This window comes from Stegastes partitus, unplaced genomic scaffold (genome assembly GCF_000690725.1).
Source record: "Stegastes partitus isolate 25-593 unplaced genomic scaffold, Stegastes_partitus-1.0.2 Scaffold14, whole genome shotgun sequence".
In the NCBI taxonomy this organism is placed as follows: Eukaryota; Metazoa; Chordata; class Actinopteri; family Pomacentridae; genus Stegastes; species Stegastes partitus.
Window position 1 is genome coordinate 555195 of NW_007577745.1, and position 27547 is coordinate 582741.

Here is a 27547-nt window from a genome sequence, read left to right on the forward strand (position 1 = left end):
ATATAGCTCCCCCAGCTGAACTTCCTCGGGCAGCGGTCATACAATACGGACGCACGCTGCATGATAGCACGGCATTAAGGAAAGCGCACAGCAACAAGACACAACAGTTTCAGATTACGGCCTCCTTTCCCCTCCTAAACCCCTGAATGTAATCCCCAGATCGACATGTGCTTAGTGGGGCGCTGTCTCACTCAAGGGCACACCAACTGGCATGGCTCACTCGGGTAACAGCCTTAGTTGGAAGTGACAGAATACTAGTTTTAGTAATGTGATCCCTGCAGTTTGGTGTGGACGGTCACAGGGATGCCTCCAGCTCTCTATTCAACTCTCGCTGCATAAATAAAACGGCAGTCCCTTGATTTATATAAAGCCCTGTGGTCACCTCCTAACAGCTGGGGGAAAATTATTGGTCTGTTCCCAGAATATCACTGAAACTTCATCTCAGTTCCACGCCGATACGGAACAAGCTCCAATTTCCCCTCGCTAAATCTTAGCTTAATTCATCAGTTTGCTCCGTCGCTGTTGTCGAGGATATTTTGTTTGTGTGAGCTAAAGTGAGCCACGGCGGTCGAGTCCCACAAAGACAGCCACAGGGCCTGGCATAAGGTCGGCATTACAGCAAAGCTTATTGGATTGTCCTAATTGTCTTTGGGATTGAGACTTGATGAGGTCTAAGGTGGATGCAGGACAAGCTGCTATTCCTAAAGGTAGAAAATCTCATCAGATCCACACAGCTCGACACACACAGTATGGCTGCAAGGCACAGCAGCACAGCGCTACAGTGGTTCTGTGAAATCAGCCATTCATGAAGAGAACTGTGTGTGGAGAATTAATGCCACGCAAGATCTAATGGCTCCAGAAACACCTTCAGGTAAAACCTGCTCCACACTCTTCAGGCGATGTGAGCACGTCCTGACAAAATATTGTCTTTGTCCATGCAGTAGTTTTACTGCTGCTTCATCCATCCATCCATCATCTCTACACCTTCATCCTCACCAGGGTCATGGGGGGCGGAGCCTATCCCAGCTGACTCAGGGCGAAGGCAGGTTCACCTGGACAGGTAACCAGTCTATCACAGGGCTACACTTAGAGACAGACAACCAAGCACACTCACATTCACACCTACGGACAATTTACAATCACCAATTAACCTCAGCATGTTTCTGGACTGTGGGAGGAAGCCGGAGAACCCGGAGAGAACCCACGCTGCACGGGGAGAACATGGAGACTCCACGCAGGAAGATCCCAGACTTCAGACACAAACCCAGGATCTTGTAGCTGTGAGGCGACGATGCTAACCACTGAACCACCGTGCAGCACATCTGTGATCTTGAGCTGCACAAACACACCTCACTAAACCATAAATCTGTGATAAGTGTACAGACTGTTGGCCACCTTTTGAAGCAGAGAGAAGCTCCAGATAGAACATCTACGATCACAACAGCAGTTTGCATAAGAATCAACAGAGCCGCTAAGTTTAATTCATATAATTCGTTGTCCTTTAAGCTCCGTTTTGGGCTCCTCCACCTGCTCTGGAGCTCCTAAATGCTCGAGTCCATTCACCAGCTAGTTGCTAACTGTGTGTGTCGGTGTATCGGAGCGGGACAGGACAGTCCTATAGAGTACTATAGTGATCTAAAAATGTTCTGAAAGTAGTGAGAGTGAATCAAAAAGCTGAAGCTCGTTGGCCATGAAGCAGAACAGGTGAGCTGAAGCGCTTTAGCAGCTCCTCAGAAATGAAGGAACAGCAAGTTTACACCAGATTTTCATAAAAATTACTGAAAGTAAAACCTTCGACATACAAGAGTGATCCGTTGTTTCTGTAAAACCTTCCTCTTAGCAATCACTATGTTTCTATAACTTAAAAAGGAGCCAATCTACCGCAGCAGTAAGAACATTTGACTGATTTTCAAAGCAAGGCCAACGATTTAAGGTATTTTTAACACCAAGTTTGAGGATTTAAATGTCGTTTGGCGACTTGCATCAAGAGTTAAAAAGTCAGACGGAGATTTTTTTGCAGTGAAGACACACTGTGCATGTATTGTTTTTGGTTTAATTCACTTCATTCAATGCCAGCACACGTCACATCCAAACGTGGATTAAAACTATTAAGACACACTTAACTCTCCATAATCTTCTGCTGACAACATTCATTTCTGGTATCCTCGTCATGAAAAAACCTGCTCCTGAATGAAGCGAAATTGCCTGTGTGTGCATGAAAAGATCATCTCGCGGGCGAGAGGCAAACAAAAAGAAAGATTACTGTACTACTGCATGACGAGAAATGAATTCCAGTTCAGGTCCAAACATGGCAACCATAACAACGGGACGTGCCTGCCCGCCTTTCTTACAGTTTGTTGACGGCGGCGTCCGAATCGCGCTCCCTCGGAGGATGACCTCACAGTAAAAAAGGACCCGTTAGTTATTCCAACGGACGTGGAAACCCGACACTAAAAGACACGGAACAGATATCGTTGCAGATTATATTTTATTAGCGTGAGCATGTTTGGTATGGGTGTGAGTCAAAGTTATCTTAGGAAAGGGAACGTGCTCCGTGACTGGTGTATTTATAGACGCGTGTAGCGCCAAATTCAGCAGATAGTTGCGAGCCCCCCCGCTGCACTATTTGAATAAGAGAATTAAACATCACACCACATGATCTGAGGGAAGACGCGAGGCTGTATCCATAAACCGATGGAGAAACACACTGGCTGGGACGCACACACACACAATGGCTTTATGCTTCTATTAACATTTAGCACACTTATAATGTAGGAGCAGCTGCAGCGCTGACCAGGAGGCCGGAGGGGATGAAGGTTAACGAGAAAGACAGAAAAAATGGAGAGAAAGAGCAACGGCAGCCTCTGCGTTTATGGAGTTTAATTTAGTGCCCATCATGGATGAAATGAACTCTTACTGGAAACAGATTCGCGCAGCTTTCAGGAACGGCGCGAATACAAGAGAGAAGAGGAGAATCTGTGAGGAAATTAGATTTGTAAACCAAACAGCGCTTTGGTTTTGGTTGACTTGGGTACAAAAACATGCTACTGTAATTGTTTTCGGCTTAAAGCAAACAAAATATTTAGTCATCCAAATACAGCCGTTATTCCTTTTTTCTTTTTTTTTTTTTCTGGTCCTTGCAGCTTCCACTGATTAAAGCTCCGAGCAGCCAGCCTCAGAAGCATCACGCCAGGAACACACAGCGGTAATTCAGATTGTCTATGTGCTCTTGAATTGAATTAAGGCAAAGCTGTGAGAAAGTCTGTGTCGGGGCGGCTAAAATGGTTCCCAGACAGACATGTGTTCGACACCTAAAATGGAGAAACTCTTCAGCGTTCTGGACCTTTTCGCTGCCGTCCCTATATTTATATTTTTTACAACATCATGCAGCAGCGTTGCCGAAAATTTCACAGCATATCTGTGGCCGTATCCCGACTTTCATACATGTGTGCGTGCCTTCACAGAACTTGATCTCCGTTGTGCAGCAGTGCCAACGCCATCTTTGCCATGCAAGCTTAATCCCCTGGCATTACACTGACCCTCGTCTGAGCCTCTGCCAGTCATGCATTTCTGACTTTTAAATTATCCACAGCCGGAACTTCACATAATAATTTGGGGCATGATTAGAATTCACATTGTTTGGAATGATGATTCAGTGATTAATGGTTTCTGCACAAACCAAACGACAACATTTACACATTCAGGCTCAATGTAAACAGCACCGCTGTGGTCCGACGGCTCCGGCGCTGGATGTTTGATGTCATAAACAAACACGGAAACCATCTCTAAATATAAAAAGGTTTGAAATGCTACGATTAATTAGAAATATCTGTTTTCATAATATTTCCTGGAATTGGGGGAAAAAAAGGAATTCAGAATAAATCGGACGATTTCGCGACATGAACCAACGGATGTGTCGACACTCTGTGTTTTGACAGAAAATATTTTCCTGCAAAAACATTTTCACATGTATTGCTGCAATTTAATTTCATCGAAGGGTGCTTTTCTTTTGCAAGCTTCAAGATCAGCCACAGAATATCTCGGTCTATTAATGGACCTTTTTTAAAGAGGCTTTCCAGCAATTTAGTGTTGCACAAAGCAGCAGCAGCTAAAATGTTCTTTCCCAGAGCCGCACAAAAAGGCATTTTCCATACAATGCAAAGGTAACTTCAGCAGAAATCAAACGATCGTTCTAATTTCGTATCTGCCTGATATTAAGGTTGCATGATTCTGTCAGACTGGATGCAGATTATGGTGGTTTTTATGAGCAGAAGGTGCTCTGCATGACGGATAAACTGACCTTTACGTGTACAATTTGCAGATTATCTCATAAAAAAAAGAAGAAAATATGAGTTGACATGTGAAATCTCTGGGTTTGTACCTGCAGAGTAGAGAAAGAAACACACTAATAAAATCCAACTCTCTCCTTCAATGCATTAATAAACCAACATCTCATCACGAGCCGGATATCTCCAGCCTGTAAACCTCGGTCTGTCACTGATAAGCACATTGCAGCGTGTATGCAGGGAAGTGTGCACGGCATTCCCGCTGCTCGCTGCTACCCCTCTGCCCTACAACAAGACAGCAAGTCCAGTGTCTGACTGGCTGAGTTTTAATCCTGCAGATTAATACTAATGCCACGGCAAAGAAGGCAGAAAGACGATTAAAATGTCACTGGATAACCTCTCCAAAACCCAAACAGTAACAGCTCCAAATACTCAGACCATTATATCACCCGCTGTACCTGGTACTGGTCAGCTCCTCTGCACCTCCCTCGCAGGACAGGAGGAGGCATGCGAGCTCGGCGGAGGGGAGGGAGGGCGGTTGCATGCGAGCTGCTAGTTAGCAGGTCTAGACCTCCGGTATGGATTGACAGGCCGAGCTCGATGGCGAGACGTCCGAGTTAACCGCCGTAGAAGATAAAACGCTTGAGCCGAGAACTCAGACGGCCTTTCATATCAATTAAAATAATCTTAATCACATCATATTCGAATGTTTCCTTCGGTTTCTTTTGTAAATTACTTGCATAAGTGAAAACCACATTTCATTTAACCTGCATGATGTCATTTACTCGGCCGTCATGTCGCTGTCCTCTCAGGCAGTTTCATTAGCAGAACAAGGCTGTAAATATTAAGATCAATCTGTCAACTAATTGTGGTTAATGAAGTGTCAGAAAATGCTAATGCCTTCTGTGTCAAACTATCAGTCCAAAACCAAAAAAATAAGGAGAGACTGGCCGGTTGATTGAGCTCAAAATGTTTTACCTTCTTCGACTCTCAGCAAACGCGGAGCTTTTATTGGAGACGATTTTAGCTGAAGGTCAGAAGCAGGATCACATCTCAAAGCGTCCGAGGCTACAGCAGCCTCACGGCCTGCCACACACGCCTCCTGAATCTGAATCAAATCTAATATTATTCACAAACTCAGAGAGTCTTTTGATCACACCTAATGGGATTGTGAAGGTCTTTCCAGAACGCTCAAAGGCTTTTCTCACCACCAAAGTACAAAACTATCTGGTGACTGAAAAAAAAAACAGTTTTTAATAGTGAATCTTTTTCTCTGCACATAAACCAGGCGGATTGTGGGAAACGTCGGCAGACAGCGGCGTCTTGTTCTGGGCGACACAACACAAACATTGAGGGCAGCGCCTCCAGGGGTTGGATATGAATTACACTAATTTCACAGCGATAAAATTAGTGTTGTGTGCTTTAGCGTTTCTTTTGAACGGGGTCAGCCGTTTCTCCCGGGGCGTGAAGGAAACCCAGACTTGGTTTTTTTTGTCAGTGAACTGAAGCCCAACAATCCTCACAGTGTCTTGCTTGTTTGATCCAACATCTCCAGCCTGTAGACCAGCTCACAGCGCCTACCACACAACAGCTCCTGCAGCCAGGAGTCACCACCAAAGTACTCAGACCCACACAGTAACAGGAGACCATCGTTTGTGCTCCAACACGGACCCACACAATGCTGTACCAGCACCAAAGACACTACCAGCATGCCAAAGAGGTAGGTGTTACTACCACTGCCTAAATATGGATTTATCGAACCTACACTGTGGCTTAATAAACCTTCAGGACGACAGGATGCAGAAAGGTTTCGACACCCAAATCCGGTTGTTTTTCCTCTTTTTTTAGGGAGTCTTGGGTCTCAGATCCTGTCTCTGTTACCGGCACCTGGTTGCCAGTAACGCTTTCGACTGTTGTCGTCTTACGTCAAATACGGTTCTCTACTGACGAACATCACTCGTATCTCCAAGACGGCTCCAGCCAAAGCAAAAACTACAACCCTCTGGTACCACTGGCCCCAATGACTGTTTGAATATCTTTAGCTAAGTTGTGTGCAGTCGCTGTGTCATGCTGGGAGGACTGGGTCGCACTGGTTAGCTTCACAGTCAGAAGGTTCTGGGTTCAAACCTCAAACCAATTATCTGTGCACAGTTTGCATGTCCAGACACACTCACACGGTAACCGTTGCATCATCTTCTGACTCGTAGCGTTAAAAATACATACTTGGTCCTAACACCATTATTACCGAGACCCTTCCATGTGCTCGCTCTCATCGAGCAGTAGCTGACCAATAAAGTCCCAGCAACACTCGCTTAAGAGGACTTTGGAGGTCAGCGTTGTGGCAACGGTCAATCCGAAGCCCTTCGCTCACCGGAGCCGCCATCTTGCCTTTTCCAGACTGCTCTAATACATTCCATCCTCAATAAATAATTCATCGGCATCTTGTCGTGAAATGGGATCAACCATCAGCACAGTAACACGCGGCTAATTTCAGCCATAAACAAATCACAAGCAGCCAATGAGCCTCTGAGGCGCTGGGCACGTTTCAAAAGGTTCAAGCAGCTCGCCGGCTAGCTGAGCCGCGGTTTGTGTCGCCGTGCCTTCCCGGTAACCCGAGCCACATGACCACATGCCCTCCTGAGCAGCCAGTGGAGAGGAGGGCAGGTGGCAGGTTTATTTGGAAAGATGAAAATGGGATGAATACCAGGGGTTAAGAGGTGTGAGGGGAAGGAAGGGTGGGCTGAGGGGGATTTAGGGGAGGAGGCCATAAAAGCTGCGAGAGGCTGAGGTGAAGTTAGGGTCACTGCTCGCTCAGGGTCCCATGTGACGTCATTACACCAACACAGTGTACGTCCTGAGAAACTGCTCGGGAGCTAATTGGTTCAACTGAGGTAATAAATCCTGCTGAAATTTATAGATACCATCCTGGTCATTCTGCTGAAACGCTGCCGTCCTGGTCAGAAAACCCAAACCAGCGCTGCCCCTATGATCAATTAAACAATGAAACACCATCAAAGTTAACGCCAAAGTCACCTGACGTGGCTTTAAAAGGCGTTCGTGCAGTTTAATTAGCTTTGAACTTTGAATTTAGCCTGTAAGCTTGGAAACCTAAGATGGTATCTTTTCTTTGCAGTGTTACGTATCGGGTAATTTTCTAATGCAGCAGGACCGGAGAGCCGCCGTCTTTGAAATGTGCTAATGGGCTCATTCAGATAGACGGGAAACGGCGAGAACAAAAGAAGTCACATTAAAGAGCAATAAGGAGCCTTGACGTAACCGAAGAGAATAAAAGCTCCGGGACAAAAAAAAAATGTAAAAAAATAAAAAGTACAAGAAAGCCGACGGGTTACAGAAGTGTTCAACCAATTAACTGTCAAGCCATTTTCAAAACAACATCAGGAGCCTGTTCTGCTCCGGCTGGCAGAGGAAAAGCAGAACAAGCTCACAGTGTGACTATACGGTAATATTTGACAGAGATCAAATAGCGTTTCACTTGTTTCCACTTGTTCAAGGAATTGTCTGTAAGGGAAATAGGGGATAAAACACCCACAACATCCGTTCCTAAGATCACACATTCCATCCTTAAACACTGGTTTTGTTTCCCTCCTCCATTCATAGGAAAACATATCTGCTTACAGAAGTAATTAGGTGAGAGGGCTCGAGCCTCGCAGCTTCCATAAAATGAATATGAGCGCTCTAAAATGGAGGGCTGGAAGGGGTGGGTGGTGGACCGCAGCACCTCATGAATTCTGCAATTTGCCGTCTGTTTCTTCACTCTGAAAAATTCTTGGAAATGTCTTTTCCTGGATGATTTTATTGCACAAGAGCCTGTGTTTTTCTCCATGGCAACTACATAACAGTAGAGCCCAACTAAGCTCTGACTCAACAAACAGAACTCCACAAAATACCCATTCCAGCGCCAGGGTTTTCCCCCCTTCGCCCAGCTTTCCTGCAAACCCAGCCTGGGACGGCTCTGAAACGGAGGCCGAGTGATCGCACTGACCATGAATGAAGGCACATGCTGGGACTAATCAGGGCGCATATGTGACATGCTACAGAAGATATGTGCGGGGAAACAGCCGAGCCCCAGGTGTTGCATGGGTTCAGGCTTTTCGTGGACCAGAGCCACAGCGATTCAGTACAGTAGGACAGGCAGCAGCTGGGTACGGTTAACCTGCGGGAGCCCCGCTTAAAGCAACAGCAGGTTCAGAACAAATACACCGGACAGAGCATTACATAAAAGTCTGTCTCTCTCTTGGTGGGCTGAGCTGGAAGGACGCAGGCGCTTCGTGGCCCTAATGCAGCCGCTGAAGGGGAAGGCAGGCCAGGGATTAGTGTCGCAGGCAGGCACAGGCCTGAGTGGAAGGCATGATGTATGTAACTGTGTAATCTCCACGGCCTTTAACCAGACGGCAAATCTCTGAGACCTGCAGTCCTGCAAAAGGTCCTGCAAACCAACGCAGACTAACCACCGCTGCAGTCGTGCTTCACTTTGCATTTTTTAAAATTCCTTCTGCGTCGTTTGCCGTAAAGACAAAGTTGTTGGAAGGAGACAGAAGGAGTCGGTGACCTTCCACCACCTGTCCTTGAATCATTCTCATCACTTAGCACGCCGGCAGAGGATTTAGTTCAGCGCTCTGCCATTGGTGAACCGTCAACCTTCTTGTCTTGACTAGTTAAGGCCGTTCCTAAGAAAACAGGCCGCGTCTGCTAAACTGTAACTGAAGACAACAGCGAGCCGGCCGCAGCTTCAGCTGCTGTCGAGCAGCTGTAAGGCTGCTAGCGTGTGTGGCTGCTCCCTCGGTCTTGCAAGGCTTTCAGAGGCTTCGGCCTTGCAAAAACACAGAATCAAACAAAATTATCCTTTATTTGTTGCATATAAGGTCATTGCAAAGGGGCATGGGAGGCTGCCAACTTTTCTCTTTGCCTCTGCCGTCCTCCCCGTCTACCTTGTAGTGAACACAGAGCAGTATGCCACAGGGAGGGGAGGCCCTACACAGGAACTCAATAATAACTTTCAGCAGTCTAGCCAGGAGGCTGGAAGCCCAGACTGCGGCTGTTCCCTCCTTCCCTCCGTCCTCCCTCCGCATAGCCCCACGCTCCTCCCTTCACCCCCCTCCTCCTGCTGGCCTGTGTCTGCTCCACAGGACTGATGCATTCTGCAGACAGGCCAGCGCTCTTAAAGAGACACAGGCCACATTTTTATCCCCTGAATCACTGCAGTGGACGGAACCACTAAAGCAAGAGCACAGTCCCTCATTTCCAGCCGCTCAATCAGGGGCCAGCGCTCTTTCTTAACGCTCGAGACGCCGACGTGACGCAAAATGTGAGCGAATGAAGTATGTGGAGAGGCTCTCGGTCTCGATCTCTGGCTGGATTCTTTCACTGCGGCGGCTTTTGAAGGTGCCTTTGATGCTTTCTTTAAAGTTTGTCAAGTGCAATCAGTGTTCTTGGCAATGAAAGTATATTTAATGTCATTGTCATGATAATTTCTGGAGACACTTCAATAAATGTGACAATGAGGCCTTTGGAGTGACAGTGATCCCGTCGCTGTATAAAGTGCCTCTATTGTTGCACCAGATTACGCTGTGGTGTCTCTGATGGCAGCGCAGACGCATTATCGCTGATTAATCTGCAGATTAGACTTTTGAATAATTGTTGGACAGAGCTGTCAAAACCTGCTCAGTTACACTAATAATCATTTTATGTATTTATGCATTATACTGTATATTTTTATACTAACGAGGAAGAACCTTAATTTTTCTTTCGCTCCTATTTTATGACTTGAACGGAGCATAAACAGTTTGCGACTGAGCGCGATACCACGGCAAGGAAACGATTAAAAATTTAATAGAGTTGAGTGACACAGAAACCTACAAGGGCGTGCCTGCCAAACACGCTCTCATTCTTTTGCTGTCAGCACTTTTCTTTTTCTTCATATACAGACTGCGAGAAGCGGCAGAGGGTCTGAACAGCCGAGCCCTGAAAGAGGCCGATATCATTAATTTATACAACAAACACATTACTGCTTCTAATGTGTGGGTTCATGTTGCACACACAGATATGTGCACATACAGTGACGTGGAGGGAACCATTCGGTCATGGCTCCTTGCTGCCTAAATGTCTTGAAGGGGCTAAAGGGTTAACACATCTCAGCTGCAGCATAACAGCAAATGAAATCTCTATGGGAGGTATCAGTGCCAGAGTCAGCAAAGCAGCACAGTCCTCTGCAATGATAACCCCATTCTGGAAAACCTATAAGGCAGAGCATCCAGCTTCAGATGGTCCAGACAGCTCCAGCTCAGGCTCTTAAAAACTGGGAAAGAAATCATAACTGGGGCTCTCAGGAGTGTCTTCATCACTGAAATCTCCATGAGAATCTCACTGGCCTCGATCTGCAGTATTTTCATGGCTTAACAATGTTGTTATTCCCACAAGTTGGATGTGCAAACAAAATAGAGCCGCCACCTGACTTTAAGGCTGTTTCTGGACAAAGGGAAGGCGAGCCCAGAGTCTGTAGTCACACAGAACAGCTCACTGGCCGTTACTCTGTGGCGTGCAGGGCGCTCTGAGAGGGTGACGCATACCCAAACAACACCAAGCCATTGAATCACCAGTGTTTACGCAGCCACATAATTCTGCACCATCTGTAGGACTCAGGTCTGATCTTCTGCGTCGCACAACAAGCCGAGGCGCTCGCTGAGCTGCAGTCTTCAAAAACACACCAAACATCTAGACACAGATCTGTGGCTGGGATTCGTCTTTATTCAGCGATAACAACATGGCGGTGACGTCTTCTCCTTTGCCCTCGAACTCTGAACCAGGCGTCACCTCCTTCACCTTACAAGGCAGATGCAAGATGAAAAAAAGGCAATGAACTTCTGACCTGTCATTCAGACTGCAGAGGAAGCTTTGCAGCTCGGGGGCAACCAGAGTCCACCATCCACTCTGTCTCTCCTCCCCTCAATGTCTCACCCTACCATCCCATAAAGCCCCACTAAAAACCTCCTGCTCCCCTTTTATGACTGCCAGATGGCGGGGAGGCCTCCTTGCCTCTGGACTTGCCTCTCTAGTCTAGTAAAACCAGTTGACCTCAGTAACATAAAAACTGCTATTTATGAAAAGGCTTGGAACAAAACACACAAACATCCTGCCACTGAAACAATCCAATGCCATCTCATCTCCCAAAGAGCCCTTTTACAAGACGGGAGCGGGTTATGTATGGATGCGTACCCCGACGCCGGGGTGGTGCACAAGTCCAGATGTAGCGACTACACCCAGGTACGCTTTTTTTTCTTTCGTTCTGTGTGTGTGAAGGGGTTTTATTTGCGTGCCTTGGGTGTGAGCGCAGGACTTTGGCAGCGTTTAAAATTCTCCCTGAGAAACGGAGAAGCAAAACAAACAGAGCCGTCTGCATTCAGGTCGAAGCTGAACCGCAGAACCACAGTCTGGCCTGCGGTTCACAACATTCTGTTCCAGCACTGACTTCACCTAAAACAAACACTCTCAAGACCCGTCCACCTCAGCCAGAGGGAGAGGAATCTGAGGAAAAGTTTAGATTTGAACTCCATTAACAAATCCCCCCCTCTCGCGCTGCTACTTCTCTGACGAATGTTTTCGCCGAGCGCTGGGCAAACTCAAATCTTTTCACTCACTTGTCACTTGTGTAGGAGTTGTGCCCTTTGACGGCGCGCTCGGACCGAGTCCAGCGTTTGAGAGCGAGCGGGTGGGAAAGAGGGTTAAAAGGCCACGGATCGCCTCGTTATAAAAGAGCGGCCCGATCAATAGCTTCCTTTTTACTGCAAATCAATTTAAGTGATTATCTGCTCTTCCAATAACAACTTTCTTCCCCTTCTGCTCACCTCACATGCCCCTTGTCTTTTTTCTCCGTCCTTTATTTGTTCTACCGGTTGGAATCTACCATTTATGTCCTGCAATTCAACCTGACCTCCAGGCAACCCCTGGCATGGCTGCCTAAGCCATTAGGGTAGCTGTGTCTGCAGGTTATTAGTGTGATAAAAGTTTACTGTCCCTCCAGCCACTCTGCGCGGCTGCTGTTTAACGCCTCTGAGGAACGCGTCTATGGGACCTTTCACACAGCAGATTGGCCGCGAGGGCATTTGGTCAGTGGGCCAACGCACAAATACAGCCGAGAGCGAAGCCCTTCTCTCAAAACAAGCGACACGAGCAGCAGAGGACGACAGAAGGAAGCGCTGAGCAAATCAGCCTACATCCAAGTCAGGAGGATGAATCAAACTAGAGCATCCCCTGTGCGTTGGCTTTGTGGAAATATGTAGACAAGAGGGCTTAGGGGGGTGGCGGTTGTCTGTGCTATGTTTTCTCCTGTGCGGCAGAAGTTGTGGGCAGCCGAGCTAACTGCAGCCTCAGCACTTCTCTCCATATTCTCCAGTTTCAAGCCAAGAGAGAGAACAAAGGCAAAGAGCTAAAGCTGCTGCAGAGGTAATGAGGACAGAGGCATGCAGCACAGGAGTGTGTGCCCTCAATAACGAGTGCTGCTGCAGTCTATGATGGAGTCCTGTTGGACAGCAGGAATAAAAATCCATGCAGCTGCTGGGAGCAGCCAGTCTGCCTGCCTGTAATCTACCCACAGACAGCAGTAACCGACTGACTGTAGCCCACCCCTTTTTACACTGCAGCTCTGTCTACCACAAAATGGAAACCACAGTGTGACTGGAATTTGCTTGGAGACACATTGAGATCCATGTAGCGAGGCAGTAAAACTCCATTAAAACTGTTAATTCCACGGAGATTCTTGAGCAGCAAATTATCTCAGTGTGGCAAAATGTTGTTCGCTGTTAAGATCATTGCAAATAGAGCAGTGATTGTATTACATTACAGCAAAAAGGAAGGGAAAAAAGGGGAAGAAAAGAGCGGTAGGAGGCTGGAAAGGAATACGTCTCCGTGCCCTGCAAAGACAACAAAAGGAGATGAATGTGATACTAACGATGCGCTGTCAAGAAATCAAGCAAAACGTGTCAGAAGGCAGAGCCGAGCTTTCACAAATGACACAAGCTCGTCTCCGAGAATGACAAACGCTGCGAGCTGTGCTGTGAAATATTTTAGGAAGGATGGTGTAGCAGGACACGGAGTCGAGGAAATCCACATTTCTGCCGAAGGAGAATCCCAATTAAACTTGAGAACGCGCCCTTTATCAGGAGCATGTGGCGAAGTCTGTACCCGACTCTCCAGCTCACCAGTTGGAATCAATAACGTGATTAAGAAGCAGAGCGTGTGGGACGGGGAGAGTTTTACAGCATAAATAAAACTTGGAACAGAGCAAGAGAAACTCCAAAAGGAGTCTTCCGGAGTTGGTATTCATAATGCGCTTATCCTTCTGTAAGTCCAAACAATACTTAGTCATTTTTTTGACTTTTTCTTTTTTCTTTTTTGCACTTTCAAAGTGTCATGAATGACTTGTTCGGCTGTGTTCTTGCCGGCAGAGCTCCATCTCACTGCCCAGAACATTTCAACCAAACACTGCTGAAAAAAACAAGCGTGCATCCCCCGTGTTTCAGAGAACTTACTCAAGTAAAGTAGCTATTTATTTCTATTAGCGGATAAATACGAGCGTCCTAACATTGTTTCGTCCAAATGTCTTTCATTTTGGAGCTGGAGGCATTCCACAGAGAGGCCGTTCTGGCAGCACTTGGCTGTAAAGCTGTGTCAGTGCTGGTCCATGCCAGCCCCACCCCATTAAGGCCGAACCCTGCACATCATGTGTTTCCACTTTACCGATAGGGTGGAAATGACCTCAACGCAGTAAAAGATGACAGGGGTGCTAGCGCTGTTCACCAGATGTGAGCAGAAAAAGAGAGAGAAAAAGGAGGAGGAGGAGGAGGAGGAGGAGGAGGAGGAAGGGGAGAGAAAACCATTCGCCTGAAGAATTTACTGCAAACCCCCGAGGAGCCCTGTGATTGAGGGTTCAAGTCGAGCTGCAGAGGTTCCTGGTGTATCTCAGCGGCACTCGGGGAGCGCGTACCCTCCCGGCCCGGAGCCGCACACACACACACACACACACACACACACACACACACACACGTACGCGTACACGTGTGCATCCCAAAAAGCCCCACTGTCATTCCACTGCACCTGCTAGCAGCACAAAAGCCACTTCCTCCCACTGTGTCCGGCCAAGCCCCTTTATCCCATTTACTACAGCCTGGCCCACAACAAAGGCAGAGAAATTAGGGAGTTGCGTTGATGATAGGGCGACTAATCTCTTTGGAGGGACTCATTATATCAGCAGCCTGTACAGTTGAGCAGCTGAAAGGGGTGAATTAAATATGGACATGCAGAGATGGGCGTCTTTGTGAGGACGAGGGCACCAACAATGCCCCGTTATTACCCCTGGAATAATTCATACATTCCATATAGGACAGATGCCCCAACCAGACGATCATCTCTGCATTCGACTGAACACAATCGACTGTAACAAGGTCACCAGTGAATTGATTATCTTCCAAAATCGGACTCTTTTGTGTCACGGCAATATTTTTCAGCTCGAATCTGTCACGTCATTTTCATATTTTTTCCATCGCTCTCTCTCTCTCGAGTGGAAGGTTTCACGAGATTACCAAAGGTGACACGACCTTGCACTAAAACACACACTCCTGGGCTTCAGATTAAGGCTGTTGGCGCCAAAAGGAGAGGTGATTACTTCGTTTTGATGATAATCTGAAAAGCAGCTTGACGTTTTTTAAGATGATGTGTGTAGTAGCTCTTCTCTTGACATCGGCCATACACTGCTTAAGACACAAGGCTTATAATAGTCCCCTCATTATAGGATAAAGGGTGGGCCTGCTCTATTTCAAGCCGTGGCTGTCTGCGTCTGCGCTCGTCGACTGGCTGGAAATAAAGCCAGACGCTTGTCAACGCCACCAGCGCGAGGGAGGCGGGCTGCCCTGCTAAGCAGCCGGCACAGCCAGCACAGCGCGGGGCAATCTCACAACTATTAGACACCTGCGAAAAGGAGGGGAGAGCGGGGAGGTGGGCTCAGCATGTGAGCAACGGCGGCCCATCTCTACGCCTGTCTTTTTAAATGTGGACCCGGCTGCACTGACACAGACAGAAAGAACAGAAAGTGAGCGCTGGGCGGGGCAGGCGGCGGTCAACTCTTCGGCGGGATGCGTTTGCAGAGACACTGCTTTGGAACGAGCTCATAAACAGATCCGGCAAGGTCAGGGAGGGGGAAAATGTCCACTTGACCAGATGATGCTGTGGCAGAGAGTGACCATGACGGGTCCTGGGGTGACTGTAATACTGAATAAATAACGTTCCCCCCTCGCTGCAATGGAGTCTGCTAGGACAGCTGTGCTGAATTCATTTGATACGGGTGCCTGCTGACAATGCTGCATTGCTCCGTCTCTGCAAGAAAGCATGTTGAGCTGGTCTGAAGAGCAACGCAGGGGCTTGCAGCTTTTCAACCAGCGCTCTGCCGTACAACTCAAAAAACAAATAAAAACCCTGAGAAATAAAGTTAGTGGAGGGCTGCAGATCACGAGAGAGAAGACACAGTGCTCTTGGACCACATTTTGAGAATGTGGTGGCACAGCAGATACAGGAGATGATAGTCATCTATAATAGCGCAGAGCAAAACAGGAGAGAGCCAAAAATGTGGATCCCACTCAATTTGTTCATTTAGTGGGCTCTTGAAACGAGCCTAGAGGATGGTTATGAGGTCATCCTGACAAAGTAGCACTCCCTCCATTTCTATCCATCCATCCATCTATCTATCTATCTATCTATCTATCTATCTATCTATCTATCTATCTATCTATCTATCTATCTATCCATCCATCCATCCATCTATCTATCTATCTATCTATCTATCTATCTATCTATCTATCTATCTATCTATCTATCTATCTATCTATATGTATTTAAAAAAGTGTAGAATAAAGATGGACGGCGAGTTTTCATCCCTCCAAAGCGAGACCTCACACCCCTGGAACAGCACAGCGGTACATGTTCGGCGTGCTGTATGTAGGCCAGTCTGAATACAGACTGATACAGCATGTGCTCACTACAGTGGAGGTGGAGATCTAAGTATAATGCAGTGTGAGGGGGAGTGCAGTGGGAGATCTCAGTGGAGGAGCGGAGGAGAGCCTGTGTCTGTGTCTTTATCGGCGTGTGTGTGTGTGTGTGTGTGTGTGTGTGTCCTACAGGGGTCGAGGAGGTGTCAAACCGAGGAGGTGAGCGATGGCGGCGAGGCAGAGGAGGTGTCAGTCAAGGAGGTCTCGGTGATGGAGAGGGGAGCTTTGCGCGGCGCTGACCTGTGGGAGAAGTGCGTGCGGTGCAGAGTGGAGGAGGACGAGATGGAGAAAGGAAAGGAAAGCAGGGAGGCAGCAGGAGGAGGAGGAGGCGGAGAGAGTTGTCGAGTCACAGCGCGGAGGTCACAATGAAAGAGGATGGGCAGTGAATGGAGGAGGGTGAGGTCTCTGTACTGTATGAGGTCTCTGCACTGTGAGGTCTGTGTGTGTGTGTGTGTGTGTGTGTGTGTGTGTGTGTGTGTGTTCTGGCGCGCTTCTTTGAGCTCACCAGCCAGAGAGCACGAAGTTCTTATTTAGCACAGGAAGAGCAGCTCTGCTTAGCAACCACAGGCGCCCTCCAATCACAGGCGTACGGAGCAGACTCTGACTGAGGAGGACGAGTCCTTTCTGAGTGTGTGGAGTCTGAGAGAGGCCTCCGAATGTTGTGGTCCACGCCTGCCCACACGCACAAACATATACAAAACAGGTCTGGAACGCGAACCAGCTTCTTTTTTTTCTTCTTCTTCTTCTTCTTCCTCCTCCTCCCGGAGCCGAACTCGGAGCTTTTATGTCACGAAGACGGCAGCACGTTCACGCCCCTCCGTGTCTCCGCTGCTTCACCGTCTTCTGAACTCAGCAGAGAATTCAAAGTTAATCTAAACCATCCTAATCCTAAAATAAATTATGCATATCCCAAAGAGCAAGGGAGTCGTGTAAATCCCTAAAACATTCATTTTCCCTTTCCCGCAGCCACGGCGCTGTACGGCAACTTGGCTCTGCACCAGTTGCAAGTGAACCGATAGCAGCCCCCCGATTGTGATCTGCTAGCCATCAAAACAGGAGGCACGAACAAGATTTGGACCAAATGCTGTCTGAACACTGAGCAGTCTGTTTGGTTTAGCTGCGTGAGCTAATCCTCCTGATAGCTTTGAAGGTGGTAGGTGGGCGGATTGTAGGCGAGAGCAGCATGCCGATTTGTCATATGGCACCAGCAGGGCCTACTTCTGCTCTGGCTGGAGCTCCATTAGCACATCTCCAATGTGGTCTAACAGTTCTGCCGCTTCGAGCTGCAGGTCATTAAGGAGAAACAAGACTGAAAATTTAAGGGGATAAATATTGCAACGCTGCCTGTGTCTTTTGGCCTCTGAAGCCTCATCCGACAAGCAGTTGCACTGTTGGTTTCTCCGTGTAATGCACTCTCTGTAGTATATCTAATTCATGCTCTAATTAGAAAATTCCAGAGGGACTGGCTATAAATTGTGAAGATGCTTTGAGTGGGCCAGAGAAGGAGAAGGAGGAGAAAGTCCGCGGCCGAGTCTGTCTGTGTTCCTGAAAACGCTGTCCAGAGAAGATGACGGTTTTGATGTGCACTATGGTCTCTGCATTCCAGGAGTTATGTAGGATTATCAGAGTTTAAACCCCCTGACTGCAGCAGCTTAGTAGCTCAGCCAGCAGCAGATGCAGACTCCAGGATTTCCTGTCTCTGCACCAGATGGGCCTGACTCTTAATCACAGAGCTGGAAATCAGGAGGTGATCGAGGAGGAATTGATGATGATTGTGGAATAACACTAACTCAATACAGGCATCTGTTCTGCCACTAACAGACCGACGGACTGACTGGCTTGTTGACTGCAGTCACAGCCAGTGCTCATCTCCTCCCTCATCTCATCATCGCTGATCAACACTAATCATCGTCCTCCCTCACTCCCCGAGTTATACAAGAAGTCTTTCACACATTAGCACTGTGCTGTGTCATCGAGGTTTCGAGAGGAACCGAGCAAAAACACTGTCCGCATGAAATGATCCGAAATAGAAACAGGCAATAATGAGCGTCTGATATTCCAGAAACGCTTTGCTTTTGTAGCTCCGGGGCTTTTTTATAACTTAATTACCACACTACAGTGCATACGTGTGTGTGTGTGTGTGTGTGTGTGTGTGTGTGTGTGTGTGTACGGACGCCTTTTGATCGTCGCCTGTTCTGGTCGTGCTGTTTTACTTTGTGCCATAAAATGCCAAACATGCAGCCGTGAATGTGAGAATATTTATAAAACTACGGAGCACAATGTTGGGTTATGTTCAGAGTACTTCACTACAATAACAGGGAAATATTGTTTTTTTTTTTACTCACTGGTTTCACATTCAAGGAGTTGTTTACATTCAAATGATCCTTTAACATGATGCATTGCTTCAGATTAATTAGTGTAGTAATATAATATAACTGACAGCATGTATTTTATGGTATTACGAATACTTCGGGTACATTGTGATGTTTTTACGATTGAACTTGAATGTTTTGAACTTTTACTTGTACCTAAGAATTTAAAAATTGTGGTACAGTTACTTTAACTCAGTGATTTAAATACTTCTTCCACTACGTTGTCTTTATGAGGGAGTGCTGTGGTATGTTTTTGTCGTCATGTTGGTAATACATGTTCATGTCTGTGAAAAAGATCACATGATTAAAGCATGATGTGTATTCACAGTCACATATAATAAATCTGTTTGATATTTGAAGTTGTTCGGGTCGTCCCCATGAGACAAAACCAAAATTGGGTCAAACCAAGATTTCACTTCCTACTTTTGTTTAGTTAATACCAGCTTTTCTGCAATTAGTACTTTGGACAGCACACACACATATTTATATATATGTCCTGGTATAATGACAGATGCAGTTCTGAAAGTCCAATAATGATGATACTGAATGATTCCCCAGCCCCATCTCCATCAGACATGCAGACACCATGGCAGGCTCCAATCTGTCTTGGTGCACACAACCAGGAAACCGGTGACATAGCAAGCTCGCCAGCGTGGCCTTCCCACCCCAGGAGAGGCGGGAGGTTACCGGCCCAGCCGCACAGCGCCCAAAGAAACACGCCGCTAACAAAGAGAGACCGCTGCACTTCACAGCCTCTGAAAGCCCGGCGCTCAAACAAAGGAGGCGGCAGGTCTTTAGCAGACATTACCCATGACAGAACCCCAGCTGACACCCTTTTAACATGGGGTCATCGCCGCCAGAATGGAGGCCACAACCCCTGGGAGCTCCTGACACCCCTCTGGCTCCGCACAACGTCCCCCGCTTCGGCCAAAAACGCTTCAGCCAGCAGTCGCTGCAGAGATGAGGTGATGGTGCTCTGAGGAGGGGGCTGGTCGGAGGGGAGGGGGGGCAACTGTGCTCTAAATAATTATATCTCCAAGTGGAGGACCAGCAGGAGACGGCGAGCCAACCACGAGCTCCAAACAAACTAGATCACGAATTTTTCTGCAGCAGGATGGAGAGAAATGTGCTAAATCGGTATTAAAAGCGACTCACTCTTTGTTTATCTGGGTGACGTGGGTGGGTTGTCGGGTCTTAGCTGGCTGGGTCAGACAGGCCCATCAAGGACCAAAGAGATGCACCATGTCATTCTTCAGGGCTTCCCAGAGGTCAGCAGACAGATGGGAATGGAAATGAGCCGGCAGTGAGCTCATTTTAATCTGGCTCACACAGCTGATCCAGTCATTACACTTGCCTGTTTACATGCAAACACACTACGCTCGCTATACATAAAGACACCCACACACACAAGTGCAGATATACGCACAGCTAGCAGATAGTGGAGAAAGGTAGGGAGATGTTTTTCTCTCTCTCCATTCATTTATTCACTTTTAATAACAGCTCATGAGCCAAACACACCAGCGTTTAGCCTTCGACACACACTTTGGTTTACTCCAGGTTTGAGGCTAATTGCGTCGAGTGAGGAGAACAAAGAGATGAGAAATGGCATAAATTTGCCTCAGTTGACTGGTTTTAATATCCATTCCATTAAGAAGGGTCTACACAGTTCTCCAGAGTCTCCTTTTACTCTCCACTCAGTCAGATGATTGATCGCATTGCCCTCACTTCTTAGGGATTTTTTTTTTTTTACAGTTAATGCTCAGAAGTATTTGACTTTGGCCTGAAAAAAGTTTTTTTTTTTTTTTTCCAATTCCAATCCTCTTTCTTGAAGATTTCCATGCTAATCAGAAAAGTTAATATTTGAATTACTACATGCAAAGTTCAGCACAATGGAGCAAGTCGTTTGAAACCGACTCAAAATTTCCATAAAATTTTACATCGGCAGTAATAATCACGTCGGATTCAGAACAAACAGCGCTAATGTGCAGATGTTTAATTGGAATCAAGCTGCAGTCGAGAGCAGTGTTTGTTATCTGGCCCGTGGATATCCCTCCTATGTCCTTTATCAGACAGCCATCTGGCCGGTGGACTGGACACAAGGGCATGTGATTGGATGGTGTAAAAAGAATGGGGGGAAGGCCGGGTCAGTGTCTTTGGGGAAAGGTCAGAGGTTGCGGCCCTTTGACAACACATGTCAAGGCCCGGCTCACACACCCTGCATCTTGTGAATGAGAGAGTCTGCAGCGTCCTCTCTGCAATCTGCCCTCATCTGCAAATGACCAAATGTTGATTTTGATGCAAAACAGACGCAGCGATTCGCTGGTGTCGGATCTGGCTTCTGCTTCTTGCTAGCAGGATGTAGTTTTTTCTTTTTTTTTTTGAATGATTGGTGGTTATGTTTCACTTTGTGCGCTCACAGCTTATCAATAAAAACCCAAATCAGGGTGAATTACACCTAAACCTCTCAGGGAAACTCCATTTCAAAACTTTTCCACAATAAAACCCATAATTTTCCCGACAGCTTCTCTGTATCTGCACCGACCGCCGTGCGCTCTGGATGAGGTGGGAGTCTAGACAGATGATACAGGCAGAGGAGGTAACCTTCGAGGCTGTCTCTTATTAATAAAACACTCTGACATTAGAGGGAGGCTGAGGCAGACCGATAACATTGTGTTTTTATTTCATGGGTAAGCCGAGCCAAACGCGCTCTACGAGGCCCGGTCCGGCCTTTCAGCAGCTTGGCCTGTCAGCCTGATGTATGGGAGAGTGCTGGTGTGCGGCTCCCTGAGGACCAGGCCTGTCTGCTAACTGGGACACGACTGACAGTGAACCACAGCAAACATGCACTGCCCCCTCCACTACGCTGCCTCCGTGATGCTCGGCCCTGAGTGGATCCCACACACTGAAAGCCTGTCAGCGCGGGACTCACCATTTTGAGGAAACATGCAAACTCGCAGGTCGTACATCACGACAGGAGGACACTAAGCACAGGTGCAGGAATTAGAAAAAAAACACAAATATTCCTGCAAAGACTGTGTCCACTTTGGGGAAGAAGCACACATCAGCACCGCCTCCTCTCCCCCGTCACATCTTCCTGTTGTTATTTCAGACATGTTTCTATAAGCCAACAACATTTTCCCTCAGACTTTTCTCTTTTTTCAAAGAGAGTACTGAGGTTTCCCTGTGAGACATCTCCTGGCTCCTGCTCAGGCTGGAGCAGCGCCACGGTGATGCATACAGAGATGTCCACTCATTAGCAGAGTCCCACACAGCAGCTGCTCTGTGACGAAGGAACAGCCTCCTCGTCTCCTGGCCCTTTGTCCACACGAAACATCTAAGACCCACGCAAAGAGAAGCCACAACACACACACAAACCCACACACACACACACACACTCACCCTTATCTTATCCCGTCCTGACCAACCCCTTGTCACTCACACACATTTCCATATTCCAGACCTCATTAAACTCTTATCCCGCTCCCCACCTCATGGCACCATAATGGGGTCCCCTGCCCCCCTCTCCTCTCTCACGCTCATAAAATATATCACAGGGACTCCATTTATCATAATGCAGATGCCCTTGGGTAACCTGGGGGTTGGGTTGCTGGGGGTTGAGTTTGAGATGATGGGATGGCTGTCAGGCTGATGTGGGGAGGCTTCAGGCTCACCTCGCTCACACACAGTGAGTGGGAGTGAGGCTGTTTGGTGCAGGAGGAGACGGGACAGGTACAAACGGAGGGGATGTGATGTGCATGACAACTTAATAATATTAATAAAAACTGGCAGCAATCAATCAATCAGAGCAGACAGAGGTCCTCTTAAAATGAATGCTAATGAATGCAGATGCTGGAGCAGGCCTGAGGCTCTGGAAACATCCACACACACAAACATTAAAGTCTAAGTGCTGCCTGGAACAAGGGGAAGCAGGAGGACTTACTCTGCAGGGCTTACTGGACAGTTTGCCCGTCAGGTCATATTTTCCTTTTAACTCTTTAAGCAGCTGCTCCAGGTGACTCTTCTCCTCCTTGCCGGTGTAGTCCGGGTCTAAGAGCACATAAGCCCGCCAGTTGGCCGAGTCGAAGCCCCAGTGGACTGTCCGGTTCTCTAGTCTCTTGTGACTGTGGACCACAAACTTGTGCGGGGGGAACATGAGTCTGCAGTCCATGCACTGGATGCAGGCGGCGGCCGGACCGCTGTACAGTTCCGGGACGAACAGGCCTTTACACCGGCCGAAACATTCGTGGTACACTTTGAAGCTCTTCTCGGTTCGCTCAAACTCCAACGAGCCCAACTCCTTGTTGCAGTGAGGCGGGTAGGTGCCGCCGTAGATGAGCGCGTTGCAGAGGCGCTCAGCATCCGTCTGGGTGATGAGCCCGCAGGACGGCGCCGAGAAGGGCAGGATCCCCACCACCTTCAGGATCTCCAGCTGGTCCGCCGTGCACCGGGAGCAGTAGATGTGCAGGTCGTCGCACACCGAGTTGATCTGCTGGAGGGAGAAATCTCTGAGGACGCTGTTGAGGATCTGCGGCAGACACAGCCGCTTCTCGCCGCCGACCACGAAGCAGGAGATGGGCTCCCGCTCCAGCACCGTCTCGCACCTCTCCGTGGAGCGGTCGGAGGGGATGAAAAGTGGCCCGGACATCACCGGGGGCGTCTGGGCCGGCAGGGTGAGCATCAACTCTGCGGATTTGCCATCTTTGCAGAAGAGGGAGTCCTGGTGCCACCGAGCGGAGAACGCCGCCGGTCCGCCGAGCGAGCGCATGGAACTCAGATGGAACTGCTTGAGAGTTTGTTGAAGTCCGGGATGGGGCTGGAAGCTGGTGCCCTCCATGTTGTAGCCGGCTGGAAGAGAGAGTTCAGAAACTCCTAAAATGAAAGCTGGAATTGACTTATCGGCTCGCTCGTCCTCAGCATCCGGATACACGCTCAATAACGCGCATTTCCATGTCACCGGAGAAGCTTCCCAGCGCGTCCATTCAGAAAACTGACGGCTGCTGAAATCATAGGGCAGTTCCTGTAAGCAGACGCAATTAAAGTCGACAAGTCAGACTCTGAACTCGTATTATCCGCCGTACAATCACCGGGTACTATGTTTCTGTGCTCCTGCGGTTTTACGCACTCCTAATGTGCGCCCGAAATATGGCTCGTCTGCTCCGTCTGGCTCTCCGTGCGTCTCCCTCTCACTCAATGTGTGAGTCTCTCTCTCTCTCTCTCTCTCTCTCTCTCCCTCTCTCTCCCTCTCTCTCTCGCCCTCTCTGTTTGTTTGTGTCTGGTTCAGTCATTGAATCCCAGCCAGGAATGTGACTGACTCCCCGGGCTGGCTCTTCCCTCAGCCAGCTGTTCCTCCCTCTGCTACATGGCAGCTGCACATTAAAAAAAAAGAAAAAGAAAAAAAAGAAAGAGAGAGAGAAAGAAAAAAAAAATCCTTCTAAACCGAGGCGAGGGTGGAGCTCTGGAAACTGGAGCAGATATTGGAAATATAAACAGAAACTTAGTTTGAATGTGAAAGCGACGCAGATCAGCACTTTCTGCGTCTCTGATGCGCGAACATGAATATTTAAAATGATCTAAACTGGACTCTGAATGTAAAGCAGCAGCTGGAGGAGCATCGGAACATCATTCAGAACACTTTGGAGCGACTTCCGTTTCCTTTTGGAGCATTTCTATTCTACATGTTTACACTATAATTACAAGTTAAACATTACAGCCGCTTATAGTGCATAAAAAATACACAAGATATGATCAGTTTATAAAATATGATGCAATGGAGCAGATTATTGACCTGATAAAAAGTTATTAATGCAAATAATTATTATAAAATAGTACATTATAATACTATGGTGCTCACAGGGAGCATTCTTTCTGCATCGTATTTAATAATTACAGCAGATTTATCAGTAATGCTTCTGTGTATTTAAATGTGCAATTCAATATTTTAAAAAAAGAAAAATAAATGCACACTCTCCATCGTTATCAGCTGTTCCATGTGTTTCCAGTGGACCTTCTAGCAGCTACATTATTTTACATAACAGGGAATTTAAAACAAATGATCTATATCTGTTTTACTTCCAAAAAATAAATTAATAAAAAATAAAGATTCTCACTAAACTGAGAGTTAAACATTAAATGGTGTGTAGGATGCAGAATACCAGCTGTGGTGCTCCAGTTATGTATATTATATATATGCTGCATATTGTTGTGTGTTTTCATAATCGTGTTTAATTCTGTGTTTTCTAATCAGGTTTTTAGGTGCACAATAGAATATATTGTGTCAGTTTGTCCGTGTTTTGCTTCCATGTTTCTGCTCCACTATGTTGTAAATGGAAATAAGTTCTTTAATTCTGTACAAAACATATGAAGAGTTTATGGATTAAATCTTTAAATTGCTATTAATGGCAGCAACCAGTCACTCATTTCCAGCTATGTTGACAATCATCTGAACCATTTCTCATGTAAAAACATTTCACATTTCACTATCACTGCTGCACAGATGTAAAGATTTCTCAAATTAATGTCTATTCTGGTTATTGGTGTCAAAAAGCAAGAAGTGAGGATGTCAGTTTGGGCTGCAGGTAACCGGACGTTTCTCACTATTTTCAGAACTCTTATAAACTAAACAATCAATGAATCAGTCCAGAAGGTTGTGATGAAGCTGATCTTCATTACCTACAGGTAGGTGCCTATTCTGGGATAAACATAATAAGACACCAGACAATGAAGGAGGGATGAGTTTAATGAGTGTAGCGTTGGGGCTAACGTGGTGCTGGATGGCTTCTCCTCAGAGCACCAGGTGGAAACCAGGTGAGGCCTACAAGACACAGAAAGCAGCTTCAGTACCATGATTAAATGATTGGACTTAATTAATATCTGAACGACCAGAGAAGTGGGTGTGTGGCATTAGTTTTAGTGTGAATGTGTGAGTTGAAAAGTTTGTCACCTCTCTTCTGTCTCCTCAGGTGTTCCATCCTAAAGCGTCCCCCCATGGCCTGGAACACCTTTTAAAGGTTCTGGGAGAAACCAAATGTAGCTGAGGAGAGGGGGGGTCGTACTGTCTTCAGGTGATGAAATAGATTTGTTGTTTGATGGGGATGTCGGCAGTTGTTTTTATGAAATAAATATTTAGTCTTAATGTTTGTTATAGTAGTTCAAAGTAATGAAGTCGTGTTTTTGGTGTGTTTCTTGTGTTTGATTATTTTAGGTTAACCCGTACGTTGGTCGGCCTGAGAGGCTGATTAAGGGGCTGCTTATAAAAAGCTGGCAGTTGAATGAGGACAGAGAGGAGAGAGAAGGAGCAGCAGGATATATGCCACCAGTTGACTGCTTTTGCTTTTTTTTTGGTTGCTGTTTGTGTCTCATTTTTGTAACGTGTCGTTGAATAAACACCCGGCTGGTCTGCACCTTATCTCGCCTCAAGTCTCCGGCTTCATCCAGCTGCTAAACGGTCGTCCTAATAAAGATAATCACAGGATGGATCCATAACTGAAATAATCAAAGACTGAAGTCAGAATGATTTAACTTTAACTCCACCTTACAAAATAGAGCACATGTTGAATTATACGTGGACACGTTCCTGACAACACCTCCACACTTAAATAACATGTTTAATAGATGACTTCTAATTTTTCTAATGTGGTTTTTGTAACTATACTGAAGGATCTGAATAATTTGAGAGTACTGCAGCTATTTCTACTCTTGCACATTATATTCTCAATCTTTATATATTTTATTTGCTAATTAGCTGACAAGAGGTGACAGTATTTGTTAAAACATGACAGCGAACCTTCTTCCATTGGTCTGCTTTGGTCATTTATCTCTTCTAACCACTGGAGGGTGCTAAATATTAACCAATGAGAGGCACAAACACTAAACCGACTCAGAGGAAAGTTTGTCATGAACAGAGAGAGAAACAGAGCAAACATGAACAGATGCATTTTATTTACCAAAAGTAAAATAACAGTTTTTGTCCTATTAAAAAATAAATACAGCTCTATCAAACGTACAGCATGCAAATTAGGCTGAATTACCAGAAAATGGAAGAATCATTTCTATTCGCTAACAGGACACAGACGAGGCTTCCCATTGGCCGCGCTGCTTTTTTATTCAGTAGAACTATTTGATTTTTTTACAGACAAAACTCATTTTCACAGACGTGTCGACAAAAATACGAAATCTGAACATGATCTTAAATGAAATAGAAAAAACATTTATTCACCACTTTTTTTTGTTTTTTTTCTTTTTACAAATAGATTCAAATATTTCAACACTTTAAAAAAGTTCCATGAAGCGACGCATGTTTAATTATGAACATCATCTCACCACAATATTCAACAGTTTATTTCTGTCTGGCACCAAAAACCTTCTCTTAACGTCTGTCAGAAGATCAGTGGATCCAGGAGTTTAACATACATGTACAAAAAGCATCCACACACACATATTAGTCCTTATTTATTTTGTCAGAGTCACAAATTACAAAATGTTGAACGTCTGATATTTAATTTGACTTAAAAACCTCCCCGATCATTAACGTCACATTTCTCCATTTAAATCTCATTTTCCACATTTCAATCAAAACCAAGGTGGAAAACTTCTTACAGCTGCTGTTAAATAAAACAGAACGACTGGTCTGAGTTTAATAAGTACAGCAGGATGTTAAAAAAATAATCTCACGACCTAATAATGCATCAAAACAGAATAAATAAGCCGATCACAAACTTCAACGATACAGAACGAGGTGAAATATTCTCACTTCAGGTGTGTGTCTGCACGGCTTCCATCCCGCTGCCACGTCTACTGTCACATACTTTGATTTATTTCATGAGGAAGGGGCAACAGG

At 46.5% G+C, this 27547-nt stretch overlaps 1 protein-coding gene across 1 annotated transcript in view; it reads right to left on the minus strand.

The window, feature by feature from the left end:
* skib (v-ski avian sarcoma viral oncogene homolog b) overlaps positions 1 to 23896 on the minus strand; it is a 31940-nt gene extending 8044 nt beyond the window's left edge. Inside the window, exon 1 of the mRNA XM_008289502.1 lies at positions 22652 to 23896. Coding sequence (XP_008287724.1) covers positions 22652 to 23545 — 894 coding nt within the window. The 5' untranslated portion in view covers positions 23546 to 23896. The remainder of the gene's footprint in view (positions 1 to 22651) is intronic.
* Between the last annotated feature and the right edge of the window lie 3651 nt (positions 23897 to 27547).